This window comes from Panicum hallii, chromosome 1 (genome assembly GCF_002211085.1).
Source record: "Panicum hallii strain FIL2 chromosome 1, PHallii_v3.1, whole genome shotgun sequence".
NCBI classification, from domain to species: domain Eukaryota; kingdom Viridiplantae; phylum Streptophyta; class Magnoliopsida; order Poales; family Poaceae; genus Panicum; species Panicum hallii.
The window spans coordinates 7,752,867-7,779,725 of record NC_038042.1 but is presented as its reverse complement, the minus strand read 5'-3'; the positions used below and the strand labels follow the sequence as shown (position 1 = coordinate 7,779,725).

General features: G+C 43.1%; 1 protein-coding gene across 2 annotated transcripts; it reads right to left on the bottom strand.

The window, feature by feature from the left end:
* Positions 1-1,567: 1,567 nt before the first annotated feature.
* On the bottom strand, positions 1,568-26,721 carry LOC112880531 (putative callose synthase 8). Of its 2 annotated transcripts, XM_025945196.1 has the most exons (42): positions 26,065-26,617; positions 24,926-25,026; positions 24,640-24,710; positions 24,439-24,520; positions 24,256-24,363; positions 17,957-18,073; positions 17,764-17,856; positions 17,602-17,693; positions 17,403-17,529; positions 16,065-16,202; positions 15,902-15,978; positions 15,749-15,833; positions 14,676-14,855; positions 14,149-14,274; positions 13,930-14,047; positions 13,449-13,777; positions 13,171-13,223; positions 13,032-13,092; positions 12,508-12,589; positions 12,340-12,389; positions 12,151-12,237; positions 11,935-12,069; positions 11,747-11,844; positions 11,593-11,677; positions 10,667-10,827; positions 10,433-10,556; positions 8,460-8,554; positions 8,235-8,388; positions 8,002-8,153; positions 7,238-7,344; positions 6,996-7,094; positions 6,837-6,905; positions 6,485-6,671; positions 6,291-6,402; positions 5,956-6,075; positions 5,760-5,875; positions 5,598-5,681; positions 4,121-4,233; positions 3,807-4,036; positions 2,458-3,306; positions 2,156-2,341; positions 1,568-2,070 (listed from the first exon to the last, which is right to left on the bottom strand). In XM_025945196.1, the coding sequence occupies exons 1-42, from the start codon at positions 26,354-26,356 to the stop codon at positions 1,840-1,842; spliced, it is 5,976 nt and encodes a 1,991-aa protein (XP_025800981.1). In that variant the 5' UTR covers positions 26,357-26,617; the 3' UTR covers positions 1,568-1,839. The 2 variants fall into 2 exon arrangements, with proteins under 2 accessions (XP_025800981.1, XP_025800988.1); XM_025945203.1 differs by lacking the exons at positions 1,568-2,070; positions 2,156-2,341; positions 2,458-3,306; positions 4,121-4,233 and having other exon boundaries at positions 3,847-4,036; positions 26,065-26,721.
* Between the last annotated feature and the right edge of the window lie 138 nt (positions 26,722-26,859).

Genomic DNA, 26,859 nt, shown 5'->3' with positions numbered 1-26,859 from the left:
TACCGGCGGTGGTTAGAGTAGTGGGAGAGGATGGCAAGAAGGCGTCGGGAGCAAGTTGCGCGCGCGGGCTCAAAGCAGCAGCAGGGCTCAAATAATGCGGTGCCCCCCATGGCCATGTGCCCGCTGGCCGTAGGACATTCCCACGAACAGGGCCGATCCCTCCACATGCGCGTCACATGCACCGGCCTCCGCTTTGCTTTGCTTCCTGCCAACGTGTGCTGTGTTCACCAGCTATAGCTAGCTCTACCTATCTACTCGCAGCGCATCCCCGCCTTCTCCCTTTGTGCTCTTCGCATATATGCATATGCACACGGTGCCTTCCTTGCACTGCACACACACACATGTAACCATATATAAACAAATCATATAGATCCTTCTACCATCTCATCATGCCGTCTATCCCTAGCTAGCTTGTGCTCGCCACTGCCGCGTTCGCCGCCCAATGCGCGTCGATCGATCTCCTTGACGCTGTCCTACGGCTGTCCCTGCAGGGTTTTCTTTTCCGATGCGAGTAGATCAGTGCAGTGGTAAGAGAGTACCCGTGAGCTTCTCTCTTTCTGCCAGCAGCCAGCCAGCCAGCCAACCGGCGGCACATGCACGGCGCGGCCCCCAGCTCGGGTCTCCTCCTCTCTCGCGATGTTAAATCGCCCATCGCCTCGCGGATTACGCTGAGGGTTAGAGATAGAGGGTGAGCATGGCATGGACCAGTTCATTTCTTTATCTACCGGTGGCTCGTGTCGTCCCCTTTATTTTATCTGTGGACGACGGGCACTTTTAGATCCTGGTGGTGTTTGTGCCCCTTGATATGACAGAGAGCAATTGCAAGGTATTTTGTATGTGATTAGTGCTGGGGTACATTAGGAGATGGGCAAACTAATATCATGCTAACAGGATACTCCTTGGGTCCATCGCTGGGGAGGTGTCGACACAGATCGCAAAATCGGCTAGCTGCTCATCTCCTGAATCCGGCTGGGGCCAGCTCCGGCGACTCTGTAATTAACTGTGCGACATGGGCAATAGATGCTGTGCATTGCAATGCTTGGGCCATCCAGTTGTGAAATGGGCACGCCCGCTGAACTTCTTCTCTGTCCAGAGGCGTGTCCAAAATGTGCTTCGATCAAGAGACGGGCAGCAGTCGAAGCGCGCGACGGATCTGTTGGCAGCATATATATTATCGTACAAGACCGGAGAAAAACCCTAACGCCATCATAAAAGGAAATATGCATGTCCATCTGGTCTGGAACAAACTTGCTCACAGGCCACAGCACAGGAGAACATGCACGAAAAGGAAAAGGAAACCAATGATAATGACTAGCTAATAGATTCCAGGAACAAACTATTTTTTTTTTTTGATCTCCAAGAACCTTATTCATAGGTACAAGGCGTGGCGTATGATTGGTACTGGCCACACCACCACACATTAAGGACAAGTAGGATGAGTCGTATTATTTCACATGGATACTACCACTGTTCTAAATAATGATATTTAGGATAAACTGATTAGTTCAAAATAAACTAATTTACTTGTCCTAAACGTCATACATTTAAAAACGGGGTGAGTGGTATCTTTGTAACTGTATAGGCATCATCATGACCCGTCTAAGAGCAATGGTATAGCTGTTTCTTGTTACTGAATGGTATGGTAAGTTACAGAACAGAAACTGAAACCAACCTGTTACTACGTTAGATCTGTCAAAGGCGTGGACCAAAGAATGATGGATCCCACCGCATAATATTTACACTACTAGATTACAACAAACTTATTGTCCCGAGGACCAACCAATCGATCATATTCATATTCACACCCCCATTGTGCATCCATATGAAGCTATCAGTACACTATCTCCTTTTAGTTTTGCCTGCAATAAAAGGTTGGATCTGTAGTTGCCGGGAAAATGCTCTGTTGAAAAGAACCCGAGTTTGGATGGCAGAGATAACAGGCATCCATGCTAGCACAGCGATTGGGGAGAAGAGCAGAGATCCCATTCCATAGTCGTAAGCGTGAGCTATGACTTGAATAGGCTCCCATATCGCATAGTACTCTATTTTTGGTCTCAGAACTTGAACAATCTGCAAGACAAGCGGGGAGTTAGGGGGACTACAGCAAAAAGGAAATTATATTAACATCAACAGTGAGCTGCCACTTGATACTTACAAGGAGAAGACCCCAACCAGTTGGTATGAAAGCGAGACAACAGATTATCAAATCCATGATGGATAATTGGCAGAGACAATACAGAAGAATTAAGGAAGTAACCACCATCAGGAATATCAAAAGTTTTATGACCCTGAAGATGAGTTGGTGCTTCGTGCTCAGCCGACGGCTAGCACAATTTACAAGCTGCAGCAGATTCAAATAAACATAAGAATATTATAGTTGGAAAGGGAATCAGCATAAGAATAATGAATCTCAGTAGCATGAAACGAGAGAGAATTTTTTGCAGATGAAGCTGGTACCTTAACCAAACCAATAATAGCAATTATTACAACCCATGAAAGCAAATAGACAAGGAAATTCTTGTTGTCTTGAGATATATTCAGGTGGTAGACAAGTCCGTATTGATATATAAAGAAGCGTAGCGAGAGCAGCACTTCAAGAATTCTAGAACTCAACACTGAGTGACGTAGATGTGCATTCTCAGCATTCCACCATGACTCCCAACTCTTTTCTGGTTGCACTCCTATGCCCCCTTGATTCCTCATCCACCTGTTCCAGTCAGCCCAGTCCTCGACAATTTTGTGCCAAGCAAAACCAGCTGGGTTAAAAAGAAAAGGAGTAAACAGCCAAGTCACTGCCATAAACCACGTTGAGTATGTGATCATCACGTGCAACACACTGCTCACATAAGATCTCCTAAAGATGTGGTAGACTATCAAAAGGAAGACCAACTCAAATCCTTTGACAAAGTGACTCCTGGAATACAACTGATAGTTTTCTGTAAAGCTTGCATGGAAAACTACAAATTTACGCCCTGTGGGCCGGTATTTAGCACCCCCATGGAGAATAGTACGGCCATAGTAGTGTGCTTTTGTTCCAAGAGAGAACGTGAAGAAAACTGAAGCCAACTGCAATTGCATGAGGATAAAATCACTCAGAGCTGCACGGAAACCCTTTTCCAAACCTAGTTCCATCACCATAGGCAATCCTGTAAGAAGTCCCAGCTGGAGAAAAGACTGAGATGCAAGGGCTGTTTCCAAGGATTTTATATTCTGAGTCTGAGCATCATGTAACAGAGCCCTCTGCAGGCCACTGAGAACCAAGTATAACTGCCCATAGAGGAAAACATAAACCCCAATAACTGATATCTGCACAACATATGGATCAACTGAAACAATTAGACTGATAGGTAATGCTAAGTCTATTATTATTATTATAACAGGAACTTGGCCCCCTGCCCGAGGGCCTCCTAAAAACAAGCCAAAACATAAGAAACTACTCCAGGAATCCAAAAGGTTTAAGAAAATTAACAGTGAGTCAAAATAAATCGCAAACATAAAATAAGTTTGATATCTACCAGACAATATTTTAGATTTTGACTAATATAATAAGCCTTAAACTTTTAAAATTTACCTTACTAACATTTTCACATTATTGTTGGTTTTTTTTAATTTAGAGATAGAGAGAGGGAGGGGGAAACAAAAGGAAGGGGGAGTGAGAGCATACTAGGTTGTTTCAGTAAAAGTTTAAAATCAGCCTTAAACTTTTAAAATTGACCTTATTAACATTTGCACATCATTGTTGATTTATTTTTTACTTTAGAGAGAGGGAGAGGGAAACGAGAGGGAGGGGGAGTGAGAGAGCATACTAGGCTGTTAAAGTAAAATCCCACTGTCGTAAAATAGCATGAAAGCATCCTGAAGAAATCAAATCGCCGACCTAGCCGGTGAATATCACGACTTATTGTTTGTTCACTATTGCCATTTGCCACTTTAGCTTCAAATTTTGATATCTGATTAAGACCAACATCACGCCCTTTGCCAACTTGAATGTACTCGTTGTAAGTTATATTTCCACGACGCAATATGGAATTATACCCTGCAAAAATAATTTGAAAGCAGCAATTGTTTTAGAAAATAGTATGATGATTTCAGTTTCAACAGAAGGAAAACTTAAACTTACCAGCAAATACATCCTCACTTAAGTTTATAGTTTTAGATGCTTTACTTACACCACCTCTTGTTAAATGAAATATCCGGTCAAAAATGTCTGGATGGCCATAGTGAAATCGTACCCTACAGTCAGGAAAATATCCATTTGTGTTATATAATTGGCTTCAGAATGGGCTTCTTGCATACGCATATCATATGTATGTAGAAATTTATGAATAACTGTGTGTTGTCCTCAATACCCCCACCCCGTTATTTACAGTGGCTGGGTTATAGCTGGAGTTTAATACAAGATGGGAGAAATCAATCTGGACCTTGATACTAAAGGGCTGTTTGCTTTGTGGCCTAGGGCGCCGCACCATGCCTAAGGTGCAGCGGCCGATTCGGCCGCCACACCTGCTGCGCGGGATGTGCGGCGCGGTGTGGCGCCGTAGGCCAGAAACCAAACAGCCCCTAAAAGTTTCCAACACTATTAATATGTGAGAAATCAATATATTTAGATATTAAAAAAAGGTAAAAAGATTTAAAATGTCATCTATGCACTCTAAACTGCTGAAAATGCCATTTACAACCTGGAAATGGAATCTATCACGTCCATTTCAAAGCTTTCTTCTCAAAATGTCACTATATCCGATTAATTTCTTTTCTGCAACTATAGATTGCTCCTACCACCTCCATCTCCTCTTCTGTAGTGCTCCCTTCTCACAGCCACCATATAGCCTTAGTACTATCCACCAATATATGTGTCATGCCACACCTGTGTTACTATTGCTTCCTCACTTGAGGCCACTGCTGAACCATGTATACAGGAACTTGCAGAAACAAATCATATCTTGCTACTTTGTTGATGATTCCATTACAGCAGGTGACCATTGTCAGGTTTGAACAATTGCCATAACTACCTAACATTTAACACAACAAAAGAAGAGTGTGTGTGTGTGCGCGCGCGTGGTGGTGGTGGGTGGGTGGGGGGGGGGGGGTGGTCCTAGCCCTGATTGGTCTTAGCTCTGCCAAGCAAAAGCAACCACATTCACCATCCCTCATCCGTTGCATTGGTTAGTTCATGAACCATTCATCAAACGACTTGATAAAGTTAAAAGAATGGAAGGGCAAAAGTAACGTTCCACAAAAAAACAACAACAAACCAACCTAGGAAGAACTAGGTGGAACTGTAAATAAGAAACAATAGACACCCAAATTCGAGTACAAGAGGACTCGAACCTAGGTCAGCTAGGCTGAGTTATAAAATGTAACTTCCTGAACATGCCCCATTCAACTTTGTCAAAGTGACATTCGTTGAAAACAAGTGCCATAATCTCATCAGCCATTTTTCAATGACATTATGTGTATCTGGGGTTCCGCAATAATATATTCAGATTTTCCTCTAATGTAGAACATAATGCCATGAGAAATTAGAACTTAAAGCAAAAGAATTTAGTTTGCACCATTGTTGCCTATATTATAAGATAAAATAAGAAGCATGTTTTCACCTAAGGGGATCAGCAAGAAATCTTTGTCCAATTGTAACAAAGCTTGTCTCTTGATATGACATGAAGCCAGCAAGAGATGAAACACTGCACAAACAATAATAGCATAATTATCCTACTAGAGACAAAATCTGTTTCAAAGAAATATGTTGTAATATTACAGACCTTCCAGTGAAGATATGCTCTCTAAGCCCAAGTATGGTTGGAGCTTTGTCCCTAGGATGTATTACAAACTCTTGAAGGACATTCCTCATTTTGTAAGCTTCTTCCAGATAGTTGTCCTGATATCAAGTTGCATACATGAACATAAAATCTTTAAACAAAAGAGAGAACATGATTTGAAGCATGTGCAATTCATTACTTGATTCATATCAATTGCTTGTAGAGCTTCTCCACGAGTGAAGATAATGGCATGGTTCTGATTTTCAGGCTTCCCTTCTCCAATGATGGCCGGACCAGGCAGCTTTATACGGTAAATCTCCTATGGATATAACCAACAAGTCAGCAGATGCCATGGGATTAGAGTGAAAGAACCATATGTTTTACAAGAAAGACTGTTAATGGGGAGGACTATCATGCTTAATGACTAATGAAGATAGTCATGATGACAAAATAGGAGAGGGATACTTTCAAGAAATCTTAGGTGCCATCAATACAAGTTTTCCTACTTTTTTAGTCTTAACATGAGATCATTACCTGGTCCAAATTATTTTCTGCTTTTATTAACACAGAGGAATAAACCTTGTGAGGAACGTTATTTTCTATGACTTCCTTCTCTTCAATATAAGCAACCCGCAGAGCAGAGTACCTTTATTGGGCACAAGTGAAAAAGGTCAGGATAACTCTAGTGACCATCATTTTTCTACAATTATATATGTTCCAATGCATACCTGGTCATCAGATCTATGATGTCTTGAGCATGGGGATCACCTTTGATTTTCTGTTCCCCAAACTTCTGACATGAAATGATATATGAAAATTTCATATCTGCAAGTGCTTCAATTTCAGCTGATAATGATTGGTGGATGGTTCTTTTATTTTTTCCTTGCTCAGTTGCCAAAGGTCCTTTATACAATTCTGCATAAGTTTTGTAAAATTGAATTAGTGGAAACACAACAGTTTCCAAAGAAACTCAGAGCTGAAGATTACACAAGAACTTCTACCATAATTTTACATGTCTAACTGTCCTAGGTTATAAATTTCCGCCCTTGAATTTCATTAGGACAAGATTTCTACACACACCTTGATCACTTGTCCTGTCTAAGAAAGCCTGTAGTCTCAATGCCTTTCTGTAGTACATCATTCCCCGAACTAGATAGTTTACAATAAAAACAGGAGTGAGACGGGGGAGCCATGTTCTTAAATCATAATACAACAAATGAGAATGATACACTGGATTACCAGTTCGGCTCAGTGTTTGGCCACGGTAGGAAGCCCAGTATCTAATTTCATCATTTGTTACCTTTGAACCAAGGCGTTCCGAAAAGTTTTTCCATTCATCTAAAATCATAAGAATACCTCAGTACCTAAAGATGGATATCTCATCTTGATATATCTTAGTAACATATGGTAATACAGTATGTTTTCATATAAATCAATGCAAGCAGTTGCAGTAGCAGTCAAAAGAAAGCTTTGCTATATACCTGGATATATCTTTTGCATGTAGGAAAGGATGGACGATTCATCTTGATTTGAATAAAGTTCTTCATCAGAAAACTTCACTTCTTCCATGAAATATGGAGTTATTATGCTGGATAAAGTATGTAATATCAGGATACACTATAACACATGGATCACAATTGTTTTCCATTGAGATGGATGCAGATATCAGAATTATCAAACAAAGAACTACAATTAACTGAACAGCTTGCTTATATTTATAGCAATTCTCATTGGTTATCATCTTATTGAGTTGATTACCAGGAAATCAGTAAGGCCAAGATCACAAAAACTGTTTGCTTATGGTTGCATATAAGGGTTCTGGTTATCAGTGTTACTGAAGGGACTCGTATAAGGTTATAACTGAACCTTGTGATCGATTTATCAGGAGACAGTGCGTTATGAACAGATAGCTACTCCAATTAATGAAAAGCGAAAGAATATATTAAATGGAGATTGCTCAAGGATATAGTCTGAATTATTTAGACTTTTAGCATCATCGGATAGTCGGGATTTGGTTCATTTCTGAGATAGATCTTGTGTGAAAATTATGCTACTTTTATTTGGCAGTTTATGTCATCAGTATTCAGATAATCCGAGTTGCTTCTGGCAGCAAATCAACAATGATCACTTTGTCAGAAATAAATCAGAACAAACAATAAAATAAAGTGTTCATTGGTTGCCAATTTGGGATTATTCAAGGTAACTTGGAATAAGTTCCAGTTGCTTTTGAAAGCAGAAGTATTACCTGAACGATAACATACTGCGAACTTTGGGAGCAGCAGGCATAGCCATAAACAGAGATGTGGCAAAGAATGAAATGCGTCGCCTAGCCTCTAAATTTGATGGTATTTCTGCAACCTTTTCCTTTGTATTAAGCAAAAGGTAGAGGCGTTTAACCTGAATATGCAAGGGAATTTCATTATCCAAAGAGTTATAATCTGTTCCATTGTCCTTATGTAATCAAAGGTTAGCTCAGACCTGTTCTTTTTGCTGACTGAGCTGACCATCAAGAAATGGATATCGGATGTTTGTTATTGAGCTGACTGATGCAAAGAGCTCTGGTTCATAGTATCCGAACGCGCCATCATCATCAGAGATCAGTCTCTCCGAAGAATTAACCTCATCCAGTATACTGTACAAATTGGAGGTTATTATACTGGTACAACATAAAAAAGAAGTCCATTTATATTAAGAAATTCTTACCTTTGAGCATCCACAATCATATCTTGGATTAGAATATCAACAATATCTTGAAGCAGAATTGTCACCTCATATCGATGTTCTTGTTTGTTTAGATACTAGGTAACACATGCAAGAAAATTTCATTATATTTGTTGGCACATACAGAGGATTCAAAAGAGAAAAGAATGTATCAGCTGTCCATCAATATAAAGAGCTCAAGAGGAAATAATCTATCCTCTCTTTGAAATTCTCCAAATGTGATGCCACCTTTCAAATTACATCTAGCAAAAATAATTACAAGGCGACACTTACCTCAAAAAAGACAAAAAAAAAGTCTTCCATGTTTGACCTATCTAAATAGTAAATATAGCTTGACACTCCATTACGTAGTCATCCTCTATAATTCAACTATAGCTTTCACTTCCAGAATACACTCTAATGCACATTTTTGCCTTGGTCTTGGCAAGTGACTGGCATTACATGTGAGAGTACATAGTAAGCAACAATCCAATTGTCATAGTTTGGGTTTCTGTAACACCCAAGTCTAAAATCTACTTACGGTCCAGCTCCTCACGTGGAACGGGCCTGCATACGCATAGCACCTCTCTTACATTCTCTTCCTCACTTCTTGTAAAAGGGTTAGCCCAGAGGTGTGTTTGGAATGACAAGGATTATAAGCTGGCTCTCACCCCCTGAACTTCCAAGGTGGTACTAACAACTACAACTAGGCCACATGGGCCAACTATTACTACTAAGAGATTTTGGGCTGGGGTATTACATTCACCCCAGCTTAAAGGGCTGACACCCTCAGCAGCTCACAAAATACGCAGCAGACTTACAGAACCACCCGTTGGTACACATGTACATGGGTCTTGCCGCGGGTCAATCCACATGTACACGCGCACATACAACGAGGGTTCATGCTTTGACACCATCTGTAACACCCCGCTCCAAAATTTGCTTACTGCCCAGCTCCTAAGGTGGAACGGGCCTGCATACGTATAACATCTCTATTACACTTTCATCCTTGCTTCGTGTAAAAGGTAAACCCGGAGGTGCTAAATTTGAAGCGACAAGGATTTTTAGCTGGCCCTCACCCCCTAAACTTTCAAAGTGGTAGAGCAACTCCAGCAGACCCTCTAAACAGGCCCTTATCTCAAGTTTAGAGGGTCAAACAAAAAAGATGCACTCCAGCAGACCCTCTACTAGGCCCTCTATTTCGGAGAGGCCTCCAAATTCTCTCCTCCACCCTCTATTCCTAGGGTCTCTAGGGAGCCCTCTATTATAAGTTAGAATTGAGGGCTATTGTTGGAGTTGAAGCAAATTTGGAAGTCCCTAAAAAATAGAGGCAGCCTCATTTAGCATTTGGAGGATCTGATTTAGGGACCATTGCTGGAGTTGCTCTAAGCCACCACAACCACAAACACAACTGGGGCCACATGGGCCAAATACTACAACTATGAGATATTGGGCTGGGGTATTACAATTTCGGTGGGAAGGTGTGCTTCTCGGTGACAAAATGTCCAATGATGGATGCACCTTTAGTACAAGAAGGAGGTGGGTTGGGCACCCATTGGGTCAAAGATGATTATGTTCACGTCTCTTAACTAGATTTATCTAATCAAGTTCCTCAAGAACTCAGTTTTTTAGGGCTTGCTAACTTGAGCCGTTGCCGTGGATGGCTTGGCTGCTGTGCCTTCCTACACAGCATGCTGAGTCACATGGGTGTTCCTTCTTATATAATGGAGGCGGAGCCTAACCTTAACACATACCAATTGCGAAACAAGGAAAGAAGGATATGCAAAGATTGCAGCAAAAAAAAAAAGAAAAAAGATAAACAGTTGACCAGGTAGATTGTCAAAGCAGAGCCTAGAATTGCTCTAAAAAAGTAGAATCTAGAACTACCATGCATATGCAAGGACACAGTGACAAAACTGCAAAATAGACCACAATAATAGAAGCAGGGTTGTAGATAGTTCCAGTGTAGTAATTACCAGAAGTTCAGTCAACCGATCAAATTTACTGAACAATGAAGGCAAATGGTCCATCTTAAAATCGGTCAGCAGGCTTAAGTTCTGAATACTCTTTTCTATTTTATCGAATATGGCAGCTACCACCCTGAACACAATCTGTAGACATCATAATAATATTCACAGGAATATATACTAACAAAACTGCAAGCTTGAGCAAAAGAACCAGTGATGGAGGTAATGAATAAAGTGGATTACCTCTTCTCTGCTTCGCCAATAATGAGAAATCTAAAAATAGTTTTTGTCAATTCATAGAAATCATTGATAGAGCAAAACATGTAGCTATCCTTCTTAATTTTCCAGAACAGTTGAGCACTTTTTCCAGTAAAATTTGCTGCCATGTCCACTGCTTCTGAAAACTAGAATGTAATAGAAACAAATATGAGATTGTAGACAAATATTTGCTGGCAGAGATAGAAAGGGTACCGATATATGGCAGATTGCAGAAAGTCACAGAAAACCCATTAATAAAGTATGCAGAAAGTCACAGAAAACCCATTAATAAAGTATGCAGAAAGTCACAGAAAACCCATTAATAAAGTACAAACTCAAAACAATGTCTTGGAAAAGTGGAAGACAGAACATACTACTCAAGGACTCAAAAAGAATGTCACTTTTCAGAGAGTTTTTTTTTGTCCTTCACTTTTTTGTGTGTGTTTATAACTTGAAACAGTGAAGATTTGTTCAATGATCCGTTAGACCGTTTCTCTTTTTTCTTGTTTTTTTTTGTGTGCGTGCGTGGGCACAAATGACAGTTTGCAACAGACATATCCCCTAATAAGTTAATTTTTCAGTGACGCTTCTTACAAGTTACAAGTATGCAGCTAGCGTTATTGAAAAGTTGTGCCCTCATAAAGTAATGTCTTCTAAAGTTAAAATTAAGAAATTTTAAGTGAATAAAGTCTATTATCACCAGGCTTTATTCTGCATAATTCCAAATAATATGATATTTAGAAAGGTGCATTTGCATATTCATGTTCTAACTGTTAGACATGCCTTATATTCTGTCAAAGGTCTGTGGAAACAAGAAACATAATCTATCAAAATAAATAGATTATGTCAACTTCGACATTATGAAGGTGTTGCGGAAAACAGTGAGTGTACCATAGAATAGGTTAATTTACCTTTTTAGCAAGTAAAAACAATGGCCAACGAATGGAACCAGAACTATGCTCTAGTGACATAGGCATCGTCATCAACTCCATCTCTCTGGAAAACAACAATTTTTCTTTACAGGTCCAGTGAAACTTAAGTTGCAGCAGGGTAATCAATATTTACCTATTGCTTATTATGTCTTCTGAACGGAAGCTATTTATTATCTGGTTCCAAACCAAAGCAAACTTCGTTGGGTCGAGTCTTTCAGCTTTACCTAATTTCTGAAAACAACGAATCATTTAAAAAAACAGAATGCACATAGGGGGGGAAGCATCTTCAGACAGCTCAAAAATGGCATGAACATTTTTCACCTTGAATATTTTCTTCTCCAAGAAACTAGGAAACATTCCTTTTTTCTCTTTTGGCATTGCTGGAGGAACAAGAGACATATTGAAGGCTTCAGGTAAGGTAGAAAACCGACTTCGCACCATTCCCATTGTGCGAATCTAGATGAATATCAGAGTTAAGAACATGATAGAGTATAGACATCTGAAATGAGTTCCCATGTTAAGTGTGCCTAATCTTACCTCACCAAGATGATGGATAATACCACACATACCACCGAAAATAGTACAGAATACAGAATACCATATCTGTGTGTCCATGAAATAGACCTGTTGGGAATTTAAAAAAAATTAGACAATCCCACATTCCAGAAGCATATGCAGTTATGCACAATTATAACTGTAATTACTGTAAGTATATGGAATCCTCACAAGAATTATAGGGGACCATACAGCAAGAATAGCGCCAGCATTACTCTTGACTGGTGCAAAATCAGACGTATAGAATCATTATTTTTGTTTGGCTGTAATTTGACAGCACAAATATAATATTACAAAAAGTAAGGAAAAACACAAAAAGCAAGATAGCATATGGAGGACCTTGTGGGAAGAACTCATGCCACTCATATTTGTTCACGTTGATCTTCATAATTTCTTTCGTAGGTCCTACAAGAGGCTTAATCTGTATATATTTTGGTCAAAAGACAATGTATCACAAAGTAGTGTAAGAACAAACAAATTTTTTTCCAGTTGTAACTATGATCATGTCCAGTGCATGCTTGAGAGAGAATCTAGTTAGAACGCCCCACCTAGCCAACCCGACCATAAAACCCAGGTGTTATAGTGGGAGGGGTGGGGGCCTTTATCCTTGGTCCAACATTCCCCCTACGGCGTGCGAGCCCGGCGTAGCCCGCAGCAGGTTGCCCGGCGTAGCCCGCAGCAGGTCTCAGCACACGAGACGCAGGGGAAATCGCGCAGCGAAAATGCGTGGCCGGGAGGGATCGAACCCAGGACCTCGGCTCTGGTACCAAGTTAGAACGCCCCACCTAGCCAACCCAACCATAAAACCCAGGTGTTATAGTGGGAGGGGTGGGGGCCTTTATCCTTGGTCCAACAAATCTTACCTCAAAGTAGTAGCTGAATAAAAATTTACTTGACAAGAGAATCATCCAAAAAGCTGTGTACCTATGAGGTACAGAAAGAATGATTTAGCTCATATTAAATGACCAAAACAAAGTAACCAATTGTAAACAAATACATTACTTCAGTAAAGGTACTAATCCTTCTTGCATTCCTCGTCCAACATACAATTGTGGCTGCACAAGTAATTATCGTTAGGGCATAATAATAAGGTATGCAAGCCATCAGGCTACGTGAGGTAGTACCATGTTAAAAAAAAGTAGTAGATTATTTTAAAACTTTAAAGGTGCTGGAGTTATTTGATATAAAATATCTGACGATGCATCTAAATCAGTTTTCTGACAATATAATTTGTTATATTAAATTACAAGCTTAAGAAAACATGAAGAGAAAAAACATACCTGACACCACCATGACAACATACTGCAAATTCGCCAAGTAGATGTCTCTATGTAGTTGGTGACAGCTGGGACAAAAAATAACGCCATCCCGATCACATTGCTTGCAAGGTACAATGCAACAACCATCATATATTTTGACAAGCAGAACATTCCCAGAAATGTTTTAGATCGTTTAGCTGAGCAAGCCCTATAATTTTGAGAACTGGCATAAAATATAGGAAGAATGATCGCCCATGCCACTGCAAGAGAAAGTTTTAGAGTAAATCGTAGGATCTGATCGGATCTCATTGTTCGCTTGGTTCTCCATGAGAAAGCAATGTCAAGGACAACTGCAAGAAAAAGTAGGTATGTCAATCATGCATCAAGATATTAAAAAGGGAAACAAAAGTAGGTATTTCAATTGATTACGCATTATTTTGTCATAACATAATAACTGATAATGTATAGAATGTAATCACAAGATACAAAGATTCACATCAACCTTGAATAACTCGAAGTACTGCATTGGTAATGAAAATACTCAGAATATCCTCAAAAATTATTGGATCAAGTAACTGAGTAGGACTCACTAATCCGTGCCATGCCATAATTATCAGAACCTGAAAATGAAATGAATAAGGAACTGCATCAAAAGGTCTGACAGAATTGTGAAAGTAATCCTAAATGCATCCACTGAATCATTAATGATAGAAAACTAAACCTGAAGCCCAAGCACAAGAACTGTCCACATCCTATCAAAGCTTCTGAAGAGATGCCAAAAGGAACGGACCTCAACAAAATTCGTCTTTCCCAACCATCTCTGTTGAGATCTGGGACTCGTAGTTTGCTATATGCAGTACCACCAAAAAAATGAAAACAGGTAAACAAAAAAATGAAACAAATGTGCACAAATCCAAGCATCCTGAGTTGCGCATGTACATCAAAAACCATGCAGCATAGAGATTACAACATAGTAAGTTATGAAAGCACATAAGAAACTAGTTGTTTATACTCCTTGAACCTTAAGAGTTCTGGTAGCTTCTGTATACAGTGTGATAATATGCAAGCAATACAGTGTACGTGTGAAGCAATCAGCATCACAGAGTATCGGTGTATGCACAACTATTAAGCCTTTTTTTTCAATTTCAGTAAATAAATTGATCTGTGCATAAATAAGTAAGAAACCTGGTTATATGAGTCAAATATTACATATTTTTTTTGGATGATAATTTTTGAAATAAGGGTTACCTGTTGTCTTTGTTCAGCTCCTTCTGGATGAAGATAGTTTTCTGTGGATGATGACTCATGAGGTAGTTGGGAATTTTTCTGCTCATTTTGGTGTGATGTGTCTACAGACACTAGTGGAACACAGCTAGCACAACTTTCAAAGCCATGCGGTACCCTTGATAATCTTGATCCACAAAGACTCTAAACAATATGAGAAGTTAACAATTGAAAGGATAAGAGAAAGAACGCCATCACGAAGGGAAATGTTGAATATCTATATATAGCTATATATCTGAGTTGCAAGTTTCAATCAGTTCATGTTGTAGATAATGCCTAGCATGCAAGCGTGCTACAGCCTGTCTCTGCATTAAACAAACTACATATAGATAGCAATTCAAGCTTTAAATCCAAGCTTCATTTAAAAGGTTTAAATGGAAGTTGCTACTTGGCTCCCTTAGGTTTATATACTACTCAGCCTCAACTTAAATCGCAATATGGACTAGAAGCACAAATGGGCCACTTAAGCATCCACAACATGAGCCAAGTTTCAAGAAGCCCTTGAGAAATATAATCTATGCACTAATGATTTTAGTTGAATAGCCAACTAACTTAAGTATCAGTTATCTCAAAAATACTTCCATTTTCCATTTGACTAAATATTTGCGGTTCTTCCGTGTGATTTAGGTAGCTGTGGATTTTTATGACACCTTGATGAAGCTAAAAAACGTGCTTACATTTTCAGTAGTTGTGTATTGATGTTAGGGAGAAGGTAGCTGGGGTATCAAAGGAAGAGAAAAGGAGGCTTTGGCAGAGAGAAACAGAGTGAGGCATGAGGGTAGAGAACATAGAGGCGGATGTGAAATTTCATGGGTATTTGGGTTTATTCTTGCTTGATTCCAAAAGAGCTGATCGGAAGGCTATATTGGCACCACTAACAAACTTCATTTCTTAGCCCAAGACAGAATATCTATTTATCATTTGAACAAATGAAAGTAACACTTCAAGAAAGAAGTAGAACTGGCAAAAAAAAGATAAAATAGAAAATAAGATCATGCATGAGGGCACAATTAAAGTAACTGTTTGTCAAAGGAAACCTGAGAGTTCTTAGTCGCATCTGGTATCAAAAAGAAATCATTGTTAAGGCGCATGGGCCAACCAAGCTTAAAGCAATCGGTAGACCTGCATTGTAAAGATATTTAGTACATTTTTAACTAAAAGCTATACAGCAAGAAAGCATGGTATCTAACCAAAAGAATTCATTGAGGTCATCATAGTTTCTCCATGTTGAGTGATCAGATGCTCCATTCTTGTTCTTTTGTGCTTCCTTCATTAAAAAGGGAAAGGCAATCATTTGTAAATACAAACTTCAAAGTTCTGTGCATTAAAGGTTCAAAAGAAGATATTGTAGACCTGAAATATAACGTTGTATATTGGCTTCACTACATCGTTAAGAAATGATTCATCATCTCCTCCATATGCAGGTCGGACTTTTTCCCCAGTAATTAAGCTTACAGCTCCAGAGAGCACTCCATATAGCTCATATGACATCTGAAACAAAAAGTAGCCATACTTCCACTGAGGACTAAAGTATTTAGCTAATAAAAAAATGCAATATCCAGATATACTATTTGGAGAAACATATAAACAAGTTAATCAACTTCATGTTTTGATAATGTCACTAAGAAATGCGAAACCTTAGCAAACATTGATATTTTACTAGGAAAAGTGAAGAAATCCTGCCCATCGGCATCTGACAATCTTGAATTAAATTTTGATTGTTAAAGCACAATCAATTCCAGTACTGTTCACATTTATGTGTTCTATGAAAAGCTGTCCGTTCTGTAGGGCAATTTTAGGCACTGAGTTACAATCTTTCTCCAAAATTTCAAGAGAATGTGATGCAATAGTTTTTTACTCAATAAAATGAATTCTGAAGTTACTATGGATCATGAAGAATTAACCAAGATGCAATTCAAAAACCTGTGACCTTAATGTGATGCTATGGACTAAAAGTCTGGCTAACTCCAATGGTTTTCCTATCTGCGAATATATACATATATACACTAACGACTCGCAGTATCTCCTATTGGCATATTATTTTGTCTTGGTTTAAGACTTTATGCCAAATCCCTTCAGAATATTTTTATTACCTCCTAACTAAAGCAGCTAGCTATGGGGAGTTAACATGAAATGAGATTGGGGATTACTTGCATGTACATAGTTGTATCCAAATGAAGTATAATAATAAAGAACCTCCCATCTCATTTATTTTAAAAGGGGGCAAAAAGAAAGAGGAGGAAATGCACATGAAACATTAATTTTATTGCGGTACTGGAAACAGATCAAGTACAAATTACAACTTATTATAACTATGCCTCCCTATGTTGGAGTCAATGCTTTATAAGGCTTTAAATAGTATATTTGTAGTAAGGATGCAAGCAAAAGAATCAACAATTTTGGTTGACCTAACTGAAAGCCACTTGTAACGAAACACATAGGTTTTATTCTTAAAAAGCAAACTAATTAACGTAAAAGGATACTGCTAAAAAAAGAATAGGTCATTCTGGTAGAAGCGTTTATAGGATGCCTTTTATTTCCTGGCAATGGAAATTTATGTGACCAGAAAAGCTACAGTAAAATAATAAAATTCCTGAAATGGTGCCAAGATAAATAAAGCGCCATAAATGGTTCAAATTAACACAGCAGAAGCATGATAAAAGTATCAGAGGCATAAATGCTTTTACTTACATGGTGAAAAATGTAGCATAAGCATTCTGGCATCAGTCTTACATTTGATGCTTCTCCCCATATCAGGAGATAAAGAGCTATGTAGAGAAGTTTATGTTGCTGAATTTCCTGCTTCACAGAGGGCAACCTGAAGGTGCAACACAAACAGTTGAGTGCAAGAAATGGTACATACTTTCATTGCTGCAGTGCAACATTTTACCATATGTTGCTTTTTCGCCCCAAAAATTTGCACCAGGTCAGATAGTTCTCAAATGTTTTTGCCAACAATTCATCTACTGCCCTGTCATCAAGCTGAAAGGAGATATATGAAAATGGCATTCTCATTAAAGATAGATAAATAAAACTACCCATGTACAGGTACCATTTGAGCAGAGGATGGCTTGGGATTTAATCGAGCATGCATATTTGCAAGCAATAGAATTAAATGCTCCCTTTGGTTGGCGACATTTCCTGTCTAATCAAAGAAAAAGCAAGCCAAATTATCTAGCCGTCGTACAAGAGAATACCGGCCATACTAACTGAAGCATTTCGCATGAAACTAAATAACTCATTACCTGGAATCCGAACCAACTTTGCAGCCATCTAAGAATATCTGTTTGCGTTTTGTCATCTTTCATGTTTGCTGATGGGAGACTGCGAACATTAAACACCGCAGAGAAAGCAACTCTGACCTGTATAAGAGAATATTATAACAAACTTCGTGCAAACTAATTTGTATCATATAATTAAAAATATAACTATTGCTTGCTACGCAGAAGGCAATCTTACTAATTCACTAACAAAGTAATGGGAATTTATTTAAAAGGAAGCATTATTGTTGTATTCCAGTTTTTAAGGAAAACAACTTGAGATGTTAGAATTACAGAAAACCCAACCGCAACTATTATTGTACAGCATGTGAGATAATCCATATGTTTTGTTTTGTTTTGACCAGTAGGGTCAGATGTATTTTGCTTAGATATCTTAGCTACTAAGTTTCTTAGGCAGCAAGCCATATAAATGGCTGTAGAAGCTTTTAGACAGCAGTAGATAGCTGTCCCAAGCAGCAGTAGCAAAATTGGTTTTTGCCTTGTCTGAACAGCGGCAGGAAAATTCCAATTTGGGTGTTTACAACTTGTGCAAACTGACCCTATAGGTTATATATAGGAACCATATATCAATGGAAAAGCAGCTTCACTGCACAAAACCACTCCTCTCATTTCTGTCTCTCTCCCGTTCTTAACAGAAGAGAAGTGATCCTAAGCTAAAGAATCTAACAATTGGTATCAGAGCCTTGTTAGAGCAGAAATCATGTCTGCAACCGGTCGAGGTGATGAGGATCAGCCTCACACCTATCGCCAGCGATCTCCATCAGCAACTCGCCGTGGTGGGAGAATCCGTGAGGTGCGGGTGATCAAGGAGGTCAGCAACACATCTTTCCCGCTGCTGACTAAAGGCAACTATGAGTGGAGCTTGGTGATGAAGGTGAAGCTCCAGGCGCGTGGTTTGTGGGAAACTGTTGAAGAAGACGATGTCGACTACCAAGAGGACCGTATGGCACTTGAAGCGCTGCTCAGCGCTGTGCCACCAGAGATGTTCCGGCCTCTGGCAGTGAAGAAAATAGCGAAGGAGGCATGGGCTGCCATCCGCTCCCTCCATGTTGGCGACGATCGCATCCGCAAGTCGACGTTGCAGAAGATGCGCCGTGAGTGGGAGCTGCTCGGCTTCAAGGAGGCTGAGGCGGTGGATGATTTTGCACTACGTCTATCCGGCCTGATGAGCTCCCTCGCTATCTATGGTGAACCCGTTGATGAGCAGCGAGCAGTGGAAAAGCTGCTGCGCATCGTGCCGCCCAAGTACTCCCAGATTGCGCTGTCAATCGAAACTCTCCTCGATACAGCGACTCTCTCGGTGGAGGAAGTGACGGGCAGGCTCAAGGCCTTCGACGAGCGCAGCGATGCTGCGTTTGCACTAGAGCAGCCGCTGCTGTCCGGCGGCAAACTCTACTTCACTGAGGAGCAGTGGCTTACTCGGATGAAGGAGAAGGGCAGTGGTGAGACCAGCAACAGGCCGCCTCAACAAGGCGGCGGTGGTAGCAGCCGGCAGCGGCAACGCAGGCCGCGCAAGAAGAACAACCGACAACTTGATGGCAAAGATGATCGGGACAGGTGCCGCAACTGCAGCAAACTTGGGCATTGGGCGAAGGACTGCCGCCAGCCATGTCGTGCGCAGGCCAACCTTGCCCAGGCTAAGCAGGTGGATGAGCCAGCGCTACTTATGGCGCAGCTTACGTCCCTTTCCTCTGCTCCAATCAGCAAGAAGCCCATTTACCTCGACGAGTGCAATGCTCATGCACTCCTTGGTGCTGCTGGAGAATCTGAAGAGGTAGTGGATGATGGCTGGTACCTCGACACCGGAGCAACGAACCACATGACGGGCAGAGCCGATGTCTTCGCCAACTTGGACACGAGCATGCAAGGCACGGTCAAGTTCGGTGATGACTCTTTGGTCGAGATCTGCAGTGTCGGCACCGTCATCCTCTCCGGCAGGAACAATGAGCACCATGCACTCGCTGGTGTCTTCTTCATCCCCAAGCTGCACAACTCCATCATCAACATCGGGCAGCTCGACGAAACAGGCTCGCGTGTGTTGATTGAAGAAGGCATGCTCCGGGTTTGGGACCAACAGCATCGCCTTCTCGCAAAAGTTGAGCGTGGCGCCAACCGCCTCTACATGTTGAAGGCAAAAGTGGCAAGACCAATCTGCCTAGCCGTGTGACATGGAGACATGGCATGGCGGTGGCATGAGAGGTTCGGACACCTCAACGTTGAGGCGCTGAACAGGATGGGCCGCGATAACATGGTGCCCCATTCCCATCGCAGGCAAAGTATCGTGCTGAGAAGCCGCTCGAGCTTGTCCATGGGGACATTTGTGGACCGATCACGCCGGGGACTCCTGGAGGCCGGTGCTACTTGCTGCTTGTCGACGACGCTACCCGCTACATGTGGGTGGTACTCCTAGCGAGCAAGTCCGGTGCATCAGAGGCTATTAAGTGGATACAGGCAGCAGCGGAGAAGCAAAGCGGGCGAACGCTGAAGGTGATCCGCACCGACAACGGCGGTGAGTTCACCTCGTTGGACTTCGCCAGCTACTGTGCCGATAAAGGGATCGGGCGCCACTTCTCTGCACCATACACTCCACAGCAGAACGGCGTGGTAGAGCGACGGAATCAGACCGTCGTCGCCATGGCACGTGCCCTGCTGAGGCAAAGGAGCATGCTGGCTGAGTTTTGGGGGGAGGCAGTGAGCACCGCGGTGTTCTTGCTCAACCGTGCCCCCACAAAGGCACTCACCGGCAAGACACCATTCGAAGCTTGGCATGGCCGCAAGCCGGCTGTCCACTTCCTGCGCACCTTTGGCTGCCTCGTCTACATGAAGAAACAGGGGCACCTGCGCAAGCTCGATGACCGCAGCACGCGCGTCGTATTCATCGGCTATGAGGACGGTGTGAAGGCATACCGGTTACTTGATCCAGTGACACGTCGGGTCAGCATTGTGCGTGATGTCAACTTCGACGAGGATAGGAGTTGGAGCTGGACGTCGACCATGGACAGCAATACCGCCGACAGCGGCTCAAGCGAGTTCCAAGTCAAGTATAACTACACGGCACCGTTCCCTGCTCCAACACCATCACCAACACCATCCCCTGTCCCTGCAGCAGCAAGCCTAGCAACTCCTGCACCAAGAAGTACTGCGTCCTCTGACGGAGAGGATAGCCCATTCGAGCTGGAGCACGTCACTCCATTGGAGAATGACGAAGAGCGCTTTGATGCAGCGCACCGTGGTGACTCGCCTGTCCGCTACCGCACCATTGAGGGTGTGATTGGAGCAGGACAGCCAGTGCCTGGGCTTGCGCGGCACTATCTCGAGGGGGAGTTGAACATGATTAGCGCCGGCGAGCCATGCACATTTGCAGAAGCAGAACAGGAGGAGGCATGGCGTGCGGCAATGAGAAACGAGGTCGACTCCATCGAGCAGAACCAAATTTGGGAGCTCGTCGACCTGCCTCAAGGACATCGCCCAATCACCCTTAAATGGGTGTTCAAATTGAAGAAAGGCGAAACAGGGGAGGTGGTTAAGCATAAGGCAAGATTGGTGGCACGCGGCTTTGTCCAGCAAGCCGGCATCGACTTCGACGAGGTCTTTGCGCCTGTTGCGCGCATGAAGTCTGTCAGATTATTGCTTGCTCTAGCAGCAGAAGCTGGCTGGAACGTCCATCATATGGATGTAAAGTCTGCCTTCCTCAACGGTGACATGAAAGAGGAAGTCTATGTCTGCCAGCCATCCGGTTCGTTGTTCTCAGCCAAGAACACAAGGTGTTGCGGCTGCGCAAGGCACTCTATGGACTGCGGCAAGCACCTCGGGCATGGAATGAGAAGCTAGACGCGACCTTGAAGAGGATTGGCTTCCACCAAAGCAAACATGAGCACGCTATGTACCGTCGTGGTGACAGCAGTTCTGTTCTGCTTGTTGGCGTGTACGTGGACGACCTCATCATCACTGGTGCTTCGTCGGAAGGGATTGAAGCGTTCACGGCTGAGATGAAGACGTTGTTCCAGATGAGTGACCTCGGCCTCCTCTCCCTTACTTGGGCATCGAGGTGCACCAAGATGATGATGCCATCACCCTGCGCCAAGCTCACAACGTTGAGAGCATATTGGAGCTGGCCGGGATGGCAGGCTGCAATGCAGTCCAAACGCCAATGGAGGAGCAGCTCAAGCTCAGCCGCAAGAGCATTGCACCGGAGGTGGATGCAACACACTATCCACGGCTGGTTGGCAGCCTTTGCTACCTTGTCCACACACGACCAGACTTGGCCTTTGCCGTTGGGTTCGTGAGTCGATTCATGGAGCACCCAACAGAAGAGCACTTGCACCCAACAGAAGAGCACTTGCAGGCACTTGCTGGCACTCTCAACTTTGGTCTGTGCTACAAGCGACGGACAGGAGCAGCACGATTGGTCGGCTACAGCGACAGCGACCTCGCTGGCGACATCGACACAAGGAAGAGCACCAGTGGCACTCTCTTCTTCCTTGGCAATTGCTTGATCAGCTGGCAATCCATCAAGCAACGTGTGGTGGCACTCTCTTCATGTGAAGCAGAGTATGCTGCTGCCACCACGGCCGCCACTCAGGCCATTTGGTTGGCTCAGCTGTTAAGCAAACTCACCGGAGAGGAAGCTCAGGCAGCTCTGAGAGGAAGCTCAGACAGTAGAGTTGAAGGTGGACAGCAAGTCTGCCTTGGCATTGGCCAAGAACCCCGTCTTCCATGAGCGCAGCAAGCACATCGAGCTCCGCTATCACTTCATCAGGGGCTGCTTGGATGATGGAAGAATTAGCACCACATACATCCCCACTGCGGACCAACTCGCTGACATCCTCACCAAAGCACTTGGGCGAGTCGAATTCCAAGAGCTAAGATCAAGGATTGGAATGGTCTAGACTCATTAGACAGAAACACAAGGATTAGGGGGAGAATTGTGAGATAATCCATGTGTTTTGTTTTGTTTTGACCAGTAGGGTCAGATGTATTTTGCTTAGATATCTTAGCTACTAAGTTTCTTAGGCAGCAAGCCATATAAATGGCTGTAGAAACTTTTAGACAGCAGTAGATAGCTGTCCCAAGCAGCAGTAGCAAAATTGGTTTTTGCCTTGTCTGAACAGCGGCAGGAAAATTCCAATTTGGGTGTTTGCAACTTGTGCAAACTGACCCTATAGGTTATATATAGGAACCATATATCAATGGAAAAGCAGCTTCACTGCACAAAACCACTCCTCTCATTTCTGTCTCTCTCTTGTTCTTAACAGAACAGAAGTGATCCTAAGCTAAAGAATCTAACACAGCAAGCATATTCTGAAAAAAACATATTGGTCATTGTCGTTGCAAATACCAATCAGATCATGCCCTTCCCACTGTGTCAATGAATTATAGCAGGGATTCCCCCTACTGCTTTTGCTCAAAACAAAAAACTGTGTAAAAGAATCCAGGACCATGAGCCATTATGCCATATGCTAAAGGTCTTTCTTTGGCTTATCTTTCAGAATAAACTACAAACTGGGGTGGCTCTTAAGAAAAGAAAATGGAAAGGCAGTGCACTTTGTGGCATGTGCGGGCAGCCAGAGACAGTAGACCATATTTTCTTCTCCTGTACCTTGGCTAAGTTTGTTTGGGCTTGTTTGAGGGAGGCTCTGGGTTGGGAGAGAACGCCGGTTAGCATTCAGGATATGCTGCAAAACTGGATTCCTTTGGGTTGTGGAGATTATCGTTTTAAGCTTTTTTTACTTGCTGTTATCTTCTGGGTGCTTTGGACCTCACGGAACAAGCGGGCTATTGAAGGCAAATTCCCCAAACGCCCCTCTGAACTGCTTTTCAACATTAACTTCTTTATGCAGAAATGGAGGGTCCTACTGAAGGGTGACGAGCAGGACAAGCTTTCGATCCTGGAGGGGCAGCTGAGAGCTTGGGTGGAGCCTTTCGTGGAGAAGCTACGCGACAGACCTCCAAATGAGGATTTCATGTGATCTAGAAGCTTTGCTAGTTTACCCCCGGCTGTTGCGCGGCTGTTTTTCCTTTTGTTCTCTGTTATCAAACTGGCATCCCCAGTTTCGACTTTGTATCAGACTCTGTTTTATTTGCTTTCTATAAAAGCTGGGGACCCCCCTTTTTCAAAAAAAAAAAAAAGCCATCATGCCATACACAAAACGTGAAGGTGTAAGCCATATTATCAGAAAAATATTATAATTGCACTATAACATATAGTAGGGTGCAGGACGAAATTTCATTTGTGTGAATTTTGAGTAGAAAAACTGGCAAACCTCTGGGAGAAGCATAATTGGTCTTTGACTAAATTTAGGATGGAGTGGAAGAATATTATATCGTAATAAGCCTGACTTGTCTGTAAAATCTTCACCAGCAACAAGGTTCTGAAATTTTATGAAAGTGTTAAATAGAAAACAGTATCATAGATCATAATCTCATTCTGTCAAAAATTTCACAACCTCCAGGCCAGTCCCACTGAGAAGAGCCTTCAGCACTTCTGCCAGGACAGGCAAGAGTTCATGTGCATTGGCTTGCTTTTTCCTATCAAACAAATACAGAAAACAGAGTGAGAGTTAGATTTTTAGTATTGAGACTGGGGTTTGACAATGCTGAATGAGAAAGTGCTAAAGTGATGATGCATATTTGAGAAATAATCTTACTTCTCATAGAATAATTTCATCTCTCTGGGATCATTTCTTTGTGTCATCTTCAATTTGGTGCTTCTATCATCCTGTTTTATAATTACGTCCAATATTAGGGGAATCCATAATCAACAAAGCTCTTTGACTAACAGCATATATCAGAGATTCTGAGTGCTCTAGAAATTTGCCTACACAAGTTTTTGAAGACGTTATATGCATATGTGATGCTTAAAGTTGACCATCCAAACCTAATAAAAAGTAATTATATTATAAAAAATGTGATTCCTCCACATAGTGTCTGCACCTGCTCAAGTCTCTGAAGAAGTGTGGTTTTAAATTGCCGAACACCCCTCCCTGTCGAAAGTCGATCCATCATATGAGCCTTTTCAAACGCGTGGAAACGACCTGACAAAAGAAAACCTGCATTAAAGATTCATACAATTATGAAAATAATTATTCTAAGCAACACTCAAGTTGGTTTGTGACATCCACTCGATCATGGTGTTTATGCGTTCCAACAGAGTGAAGAAAGGGGTGACTGGCACTTCATGAGCTAAGAGTTCCCAGTTATCTTTTCAAACTCGTTGCACTATCCGATGGAGATAGCTGATCCACTGCAGCACAAACTGAGGTGCTGTGGCTTGCATGCTGATGTAACAAACTCTACTTTCAAGGCCTCCAACAGCCTGCTCTTGTTAAGCAAGTGAGATTACATGGAGGAGAGAGGACAGAAGAATGTTCTCTGCAGGAGAAACTTTGGTTGAGCCACTGACAGTAGACAATTGACCCATGTTTCTCTTCAAAGAATATCCAGCCTTCTGAATATAGCATTTAGAATCCAATTCTGCACCACAAAAGGGGGGATCACGGAATATTCCAGGTGATGATGTGCTCTGAAACCTCCAAACACACGCTTCCCCCTCGCAGAATCTTCATGGACCAGGGCACTACTTGTAACTGAAATAGCATCTCTGTCGCCGTAGGCAAGGTGGACCATCAGACACAAAGCAGCCGTGCGTGGTTGTTGAGTTAAGCAAGGAGAAACTCATGGTGACCAAGTAGCATCTTCCAGCGTCAGAGGATCCAGCCTCCAGGAGACCAGGACAAGGCAGAATATTCTGGAACGGAGACAGGTTATGGTATCGGTATGGCACCAAAACTTAAACCACCAGGAATCTTCTCTCTGGTCCCATATCCGAAACAACAGCTCCAACCGAGGGATCAGGATCAGACAAGACGTGACACCAACGCAAGCATCCAAACCATCGCAGACACATATGCAGAACCCGGACGTCCACCTCGCGCCAAGGTCAGGCCACCAGCTAGCTTCCTTTGCCGCGCATTTCCACGAACAGTTGGCGCGCGCCGAAGCTCTCGACGGTAAGAAACGGAAGAAGAAAAGGTACGGGAAAGCAAGCAGCGCGCGATCGCGCGGGCACTCACACAGGTAGGCGACGCGCGGGTTCTCGGCCTCGACCTGGTTGGCGACGCGCAGGAAGGGGCGGATCTCGGAGACGAGCGTCTGCGGGAGCTTCTCGCTGTCGAACTGCTGCGCCACAGGCGCCGCGGGCTCCCCCGCGTCCGCCTCTCCCCCATGCTGGTGGTGGTGGTGGTGGTGCGGCGGAGGTGGAGGCGGCGGGGGCGGAGGAGGGGGAGCGTGCCACTGCTCCAGCCGGCGCGGGACGCAGCGCAGCGGGCGGCTGGACGGGCCCACCTCGACGATCTCGAGCTCCATCCTTCCGCGCGGCGGGGAAGGGGAGGAGGCGGGTGGAGGAGGGAGGCCACTGCGGCGGCGGCAGCAGAGCGGCCAGCAGCGGCGCCATCGCGATCGCGCGGCTTTTATCGGGGGCCGGCTCTCGCTCGCTTTGGCTTTCGCCTTCGCCGCTAAGCTTTTCCGCTTTTCCGCGGCGGGGGCAGCAGGTCGAGGTGGGCGGGCGGGCGGCTTTTGCTTTTTGGGGATCGACCTCGATCGATCGCCCTCGTGTTTCTGGCGCTGGGGATTGGGCGGGGGAGGAAGCAACGAAGGGGAGAGGAGGAGGCGAAGCAAGGCGAGTGCGGGAAAAAGGAAGGGGGCGGCTTTTTGAACGTTCGGGGGTGGGGTGGTGGCCGGGATTGGGAACGGCTATAACAACGGCCGCGGGGCGCCTGGCCTGGCCGGCGCCGCTTTTGCTTGATCTACTGTTTGTGTAGGAGACGGGGGTGACCGGCAGCTGGCAAGTGATTGAGACTATGGCTACC